General features: G+C 32.6%; 2 protein-coding genes across 2 annotated transcripts; one reads left to right on the top strand and one right to left on the bottom strand.

The window, feature by feature from the left end:
* Nucleotides 1-359: 359 nt before the first annotated feature.
* Nucleotides 360-2,226, bottom strand: LOC119664559 (probable dolichyl pyrophosphate Glc1Man9GlcNAc2 alpha-1,3-glucosyltransferase; the record flags this gene model as incomplete). The annotated part of the gene is made up of 5 exons (XM_038074029.1): nucleotides 2,069-2,226; nucleotides 1,366-2,014; nucleotides 1,047-1,309; nucleotides 882-992; nucleotides 360-823 (listed from the first exon to the last, which is right to left on the bottom strand). Coding segments are annotated over exons 1-5 (1,561 nt in total), but the record flags the coding sequence as incomplete, so codon positions are not given.
* Nucleotides 2,227-2,955: 729 nt separating this feature from the next.
* On the top strand, nucleotides 2,956-7,461 carry LOC119664560 (protein lava lamp-like; the record flags this gene model as incomplete). The annotated part of the gene is made up of 4 exons (XM_038074030.1): nucleotides 2,956-3,026; nucleotides 3,331-3,565; nucleotides 3,625-7,081; nucleotides 7,141-7,461. Coding segments are annotated over exons 2-4 (3,850 nt in total), but the record flags the coding sequence as incomplete, so codon positions are not given.
* Nucleotides 7,462-7,465: the final 4 nt, after the last annotated feature.

Here is a 7,465-nt window from a genome sequence, read left to right as displayed (position 1 = left end):
ATTGATCTCATCTAAAATAAATTGCAGTAAGTCGAAGTGTAACTCAAGCTATGAGATATTAAACTCTTAAAACTATGTACATATCACATTTTCTCTTTGGAGAGATTTTATTTTTATTAAATGTTTTGGTTGCACCTGGACCAGAACATTTAAAAGACCACCTAAAAAAGAGCCACAACAATTGCTAACCCAAATCAGAAAGCTTTGCTAATTAATTTGAAAATTGTGAATAAATAACTAAATATACATTTATACATTAAGTACCGTATATATAGTATATATATAAAGTATATATGTACATATATATTGAACAGTTTTTTATTTTTGATTTTTAAATATGAACAAAATGAATTATTTTTTTTTGGACTTATTATTATTTTTACTAGATGATGAATTCTTCAACATTTTTGGTTTTGATTCTTTTTCAACCACTGAATCAGTACTGATTTTTATTCTATCTGTCAGTGTATGAATATAGTATTGAATATAGGCGTAAAGAAGACCTGCACCGCAATGCAAAGAAGTTAATAGTAAAGTCATGAACGGTAATTTTTGTTGCAACCCCAACAATGGACTCAGGTGCTCATATAAAGGTATTATCAAAAGTCCAGTTACATACAATACATGAAGTACGTTCACAGATGGCTTCATTTTATGGATGCGTACTAACTGCGCCAGCATAAAAGATATATACCCCAAATAAAGTGAATAACGAATTACTAACAAATCAATGTCAAATAATAGCGGGAATAGTGAAAAGTATCCAATTATGCTGAACCAAATACAGTAAGAAGCGTCTTTTGAATTTAAAATGCTTAAGAAACTACAATAGAAATTTGTTATTTTCTGTTAATAACGTAATTATTTACTTGTCAACTCACCAAAGTGGAAGTAAAGACATTAGAATCGCTTTCTCATGCACATGCCATCCAAACATAAATGAAGTACATGAACATAAAACAACAGCACGCAGGAACACGATTCCACTCTCACTGAAAAAGACACGTTCATGTTTACTAATCAAACTTTAATTTTGTGATGCAAACCTTTTTTTTGTATAAAATAATAATTTCAGGAGCACAGGCAACATAAACAGTATAGTCAACACAAAAGTAATTATTGGAGTAACTTTTGGTAATACAATATGATCGTATTCCTGAACAAGACCTGAAGTAGTCGAAGATCCACTTTTTGGTTTAGCCAGTGCTATAGCTGCAAATTTGTCAATGCTGTTATATATTGCCCAAATATTTGGAGCCCAGTAAGCATGAGTAAGACCACGTTTAAAAGGAAACAAACGATTCAGAATCTAAGGCTTGAACTTATATTCTTTAGTTAAAAAATTTGAAAAAGTTTTATTCCTACCTGTGGCAAATGGTTCCAGAAGGGTCCGAATGAAACAACGAACGGCAATGAACCCACAACAATTAATTTTAGAAACTTCCCCACAAATGTTTGTGTCTTATTCAAGCAGTAAAATTTCAATAAATACACTGCATATACTGGAGCTACATATAAAAATATATGTTTAAAGTTTAATAAAATTGAAAATGTGAAAGCTGACCACAAATATCGTTCCTCTAGTAAGAAACTTATGCTTAATAGCAATATACCATATAGAAACCCATTATACTGAAAGTGTATATGATCCAAGAATAAAAGGCCAACATTGAATAACAGCAGCACCTCGGCTGTAAAGTGTTTATGTGATTTCTTTGAAATACGCAAAACTTTTAAACAGCTTATTACACCGAGGGCGTAAACAAAGTCTAAAGCCATAACAGATATACGTTGAAAGTGTTTGGTCTCACTGGAGCAGTAATTTAGGTTATTCAGCTGCAGCATCTTCGGATCAATAAGATACGCGATTTTCGATAATCCCCATTCTAGATAAGCGAAGAAAGGAGGATAATCCAATGTCCATTCACTTGTTGCATCATAATACCAGCGATTAAATGGAAGAGAATGAGTAATTGCTAACCAGTTCCGATGTACCTCAAAGTCAGTGGAATGACTAAAAACGCGCCTTATTTAAAACCAAATTGTTTAAGATTTAATCTGAACTTACTATGATGGTATAAGCATTAGCTTTAGGCCTGTTACCGCTCCAAAAATCGTCCAGAAATAGCTTTGGAAACCCATCGTTAATATGTTTACGCCGGCATGCGATCTTCGAACTTTTCAGGTGATATAAACACATTACGCCGTTGCCATATAAATTTTTATGTCAATTTTTTGTAAGTCCAACACTGTAAAAAAAATAATTTTATAACTTCGTAAATCAAATGCTAAAATAATTTTTTTTTAAATTAAAGTTACAGGCAAATTTCTTTAGACATATTTTCTGAAATTATTCTTTCGTTTTTTAAGCATGATATAGACGATGCTACATGTATGCACACCAAGTGTACAGACCAAGTATGCGCTGTGCTATACACTTTGAAACAAGGTGTAATTTTACCGCATATATGTTAGTAGACCGAAAATTGGCATGCATATATTGGTATGCGTATATTTGAATATACACAGTGCGATTTGGCAAACGTAGTAGTAAATGAGCTGATTTATTGGTGATGGCTCATTTATCATATATGAAAGCTCTTTGTATGGTAAATCATCCCCATTAATGGTTAAAATGATCAAAACTGTTTAAATGAGACAGTGTGAATGTGTTAAAAAACGTTCCAATGCAATAATAATAATTATGTGTAATTACATATATAAAATGTATAATTATATGCTAAAGGTATTTAGAAACTGGACAGAGGTAAGATGTCCAAAGCACTGTTGCTACATTTATTTATAGTTTTTATATAGTTTATAGTTATTATAAATATATATATTAATGTTATATAGCAAGTTAATGTCCAATTTATTATGAATGAAATAATGTTCTGTACTACATTAGATGGCAACATCACTTTTGAAAGGGATTTTTTTGTGCTGTAGGCAATACTGTTTTGTATTATTGCTGACATGGAAGAAAAACTTGTGTTTTGTCACTAATTTTGTTCACAAAATTTTTGGTAAATTTTGATAATTTTTGTATTTTGTATTTGCATAAATTGTTTGAAACTGTTATATATAAATTTAATAAAGTGTTATCAAAATTATATCAAAGTGGAATGATTGCCTCCAAACATCTTCAACCAATTTTAGAAGATAACAAAAAAATTGGATCACAACGAACACGTCAGAGTCTGAAAATAGCAAAATAAAATAATCTTTTCTAAAATGTTCAGAATATAGCAAAAAAGTGTTAAAAAACTTTCGATTTTAGTAAGCAATTTTATGTAATTACCAATAATATTTAAGTTATTTTTTCTCTAGAGTGCAAATGTCAAACAGAACTAAGGAACGCGTAAAAATCGTTTATTTATTTCTAAAACCGATTTAGTTATAAAACTTTAAACAAAAACAAGCGTGTGAAGGCAAGGAATCTAATTAAAGAAATTAAGCAAAAGAAAGAAACCAGATTCGAACATCCATAAATATGTCTAGCGAAGAAAGTACAGGGCAATCGTCAAATATTAGCAACATACAAGAAAAATTTTCTAAGCAGCAGGTTAGATCAATAATAATCCTTTAATTAGAATATGTTTATAATAAATTTAAATATTTTAGGAGAAAATAGCTGCGCTTAAAGATTTAGTAAAAAAGTCAGAAGTTGCACATGGAAAATCAACTTCTACTGCAAAAGAAAAAGTGAAAAACATTGCTCAACGGCTGACGGATTTAAGATCGAAATCTAAATTTCGTAAGAGTGTAGATTCACCTTCGCAACATGAAGCAACGAACGAACCAGTAACGACGATTTCGAATATTCATCCTGACACATTTGCCCCCCAAGCTACTAATTATTCCACCCCCAATCCCACACCTTCGAAAATACAAGATGTTGCAACTCCTTTGTCGTCCAATACATCGATACCGAACAGTGAAAAAATACTCTTGCTGCGTCAGCAAATGGAACACAACAAAGCTCGAATGGCACAGCGAGCTTCAAGTAAATTACATTTGGAGCAATTAGTGACACAGTTAAAAGAAAAATTCGATTCGACGCAACAAAGTCTGGAAGATACAGCGGAATTAGGTAGATCAATGAATGACTTAAGTGCTGTAATATATACACCAGTCTCGCGTGAGCGGCATAAGTCGGCTACTGATTTATCTTCACAACCCTTTAACTTGGAGAAGGAGCGCATTAAATTTTTAGAGAATCGCTGTCGACTGCTAGAGAAACAGTTGGAAAAGGAATCTCAAACAGCGCAATCAGCACCGAAACGTATTAAGGAATTAGAAAATAAAGTATTGGAATTAACAGAAACACTGAATCAGGTACCTACAAAACAAATTGATATTTTAGAGAAAGAAATCGAAACAATAAGTAACGAGTTGTCAGAGAAGTCCAATGAAATTGAGAAATTGAAACAATTGCAAGGCAATGATAATGAATATTCGAATGAATACCGAGCTGAGAACGATCGTTTAAATGATGAAAAAATGATGCTTGCAAAACAAGTTGCCGAATTAGAAAATGCAAATCTAGAGCTTCAACAAAAGCTGTCACGCCAAATGGCAAGGGGTGATGAATTAAAACAGAAAAGCATAGAAGAAGATTCGTTTGAAGAAAAACTATCCCTGATCAAACGAATTGGTGAGTTGGAACAAATCAATGATGTTTTAGAAACTACGCGATGTGATTTAACAATAAAATGTAATGGGACGGAAGAGGCACTGCAATCTTGTCAAAAAAAATTAAATGATGCAATTGAAGAGTCTCATAAATTGCAAAAAAGACTAGAGGAAATGGAACAAAATATAACAGACCTATCTACTGATACATTATGTATTAAGGAATCAGCTACTGCTGAAACTGATGCAAAAATCAAAGACGAAATGGCGCATCAAATTCAAGAATTGCAAACTGAAATAATGAAATATAAGAATGAAAATAGGGAACTCAAGGAAACAATAAGTAAAAATAATAAAATTGAAGTTAGCGATGGTAGTATAGCTGAGAAAATATTATCGCTGGAGGCAACAATAGAATCACAACGTCAAGATTTGGCAGATAGATCGGAGAACTTGCGAAGATATGAAGAGGAGCTAATGGAGAAAACAATTGAACTAAATGTACTCAATGCCAATTTTAAAGTTTTAGAGGAAAAGTTGCAAGCAAATTTAAAAGCAAAACCACTTTTTTCTGCCACTGTGACAGGGGCTGACAATACTGAGTTGCAGAATGAAAATCAACAACTGAAGCAAAAATTGGATGAGTCAAATAAAGCAATGATTAAACTAAAGCTTAAACTGAAACAGACTGAAAAACAAATGGAAAAGCTAAAGAAAGCTTCTGATCTGCACGCCGAAGTGATAAGGCTAGAGAAGTGCAATGAAGATTTACAACAAAAAATTACAGAACTAGAAGACGAAAAAGGGCAGTGGCAATTATCTCAGGTTGAGGAAAATAAATTCAAGAATATTTATAATGAAAACATACAAAATGTAGATCAAAAAAGTGTGGAAGAAAAACAAAAAATTCTAGAAGAAACTATAAGGATGTTAGAGGAACAGAAGTTTGATCTATTTGAAAAGTGTGAATCATTGTCAACCGAACTTCACTTATTGCAACAAGAGGTCAGTACCAAAAATAGTGAGGAATCTGCAAGAGTTAAATCTGAAATGTCAGAAATTCATATGGAGGAACAGTTGGAGGAACAAATTCAATTAGTGAAATCATTAGAACAGAAAATAGATGATAAGAATACAGAGATAGATAACTTACATAAGCAAATAGATAAACTTCAAGATCTAAAACAAGAAGCAGACAAGAAATTGGAACATTATATATCTGAAAATATCGAATTACTTGATAAAATTGAAAAACTAAGTAAGTCGTCCTCTTCAGCTGAATCCATTGAAATTGTGGAAAGATTAACACAGCAAGAACGTGCTGAGATCGATGAATATAATAATCAAATTAATCAAGACCGTGTTGCCGAACATGAGCGGAGTTCGGTTAATGAGATCACGCAAACAGAAATGGGTCCAGAGTTAACTGAAAGTTTAATACAGTTACGTGAAGAAAGTGCAGAGCTAATAAAGAAAATAGAATTATTTACCAATGAACGCCGTGAAGTGCTTGATAAAATGGAAATATTATCCTCAGAAAATCAAGAACTTCATAGTAAAATTAAAGAACTTGTAATAGAAAAAGAATTATTAGAATCAAATGCGCAACAAGCTGAACACTCAAAATCCAAACTAGAAGTACATCTAAATGAGGTGACTAAAGAAAAAGAATTGCTGGCAGCACAAATCGCTGAGTCAAATGCGCAAAATCGGGAACTAACTCAAGGACTCACTTCATTACAGAAATCTTCGGAAGTAATGGCTGCCATTGATAGTACCGAAAATGCCACACTTTTCGATAAATGTGAGAAGTCGCTTTCAAAGTTAAACTCGGAAATTGAAGCGTATCGAAAAGCGAATGATAAAAATGCAAAATTTAATGTTTCTAAAAAGTTAGCTAAAGAGGCAAAGAATGCGTACACACAATTAAGTGAACTATTGCAGAAAGTGAAAGAAGCTAGTACAGCCGTTGAAACAGTTACTGTGGTGGAAACTGTAGTGGCAGTAACAGCACCGAACGGGAAAGCACTAGCGGAATATGAACAATTGACAGCACAAAACCGTGAACTGAAAGCTACTGTTAATGAGTTACGCGAAGAACTTCAAGAACTTAAAGACAATGCTGAAACTGCAACAGATAACATACAAGCAATAGGTGAAGAAGCAGCTAATAAGAATCATAAACAGTTATTGGAATCTTCAGAAAAACTAGAAAAAACTGAGGCTGAACTAATTGAATTACAATCAATTGTCGAAGATCTGCGAATACAATTACAAGAAGCTCGATTGGCCAGTGAAGAAAAGACTGAAGAAGTTGCAAGAATTAATATAGAACTTACGTCGTTACGGAATCTATCAGAAGATTTCGATCAACTCATAAACAATAAGGAAATGACGTTCGAAAAACAAATTGAACAACTAACTCGACTCAGAAAAGAGCTAGAGGGTATGTATATTCTTACATGTTTCTCACATAATTCTGTTTAATTTATTAATTCATTTTAGCTAAATGTGAAACCTACGAGGGAGAAATGGAGATTCTTCAAACTCTTGTTAAGGAACAAAAACAACAAATTATAGAAGCCTTTAAGGAAAATGAGCATGAAGTCAATCTCAAACTGTTGGAATTACAGCAGCGTGATGAACAAATAACCCATCTGAAAGCTGAAATTGCATTATTAAAGGAAGTGTCTAATGAAGTCAAAGTGCAGTTTTCAGAAGATTTAGAGAAAGAATGCCAAAAGCTCCGTGAATCTTTGAAAATAAATAAAGCTTTAGTTGCTGAACAAGTCGACGAGTTGGCAAACAAGCAGGAAACAATTGATACGCT

Source organism: Teleopsis dalmanni, unplaced genomic scaffold (assembly GCF_002237135.1).
Source record: "Teleopsis dalmanni isolate 2A unplaced genomic scaffold, ASM223713v2 unscaffolded_contig_2218, whole genome shotgun sequence".
Taxonomy (NCBI): domain Eukaryota; kingdom Metazoa; phylum Arthropoda; class Insecta; order Diptera; family Diopsidae; genus Teleopsis; species Teleopsis dalmanni.
The sequence above is the reverse complement of the archived record's forward strand: the minus strand, read 5'-3'. Positions and strand labels throughout refer to the sequence as shown.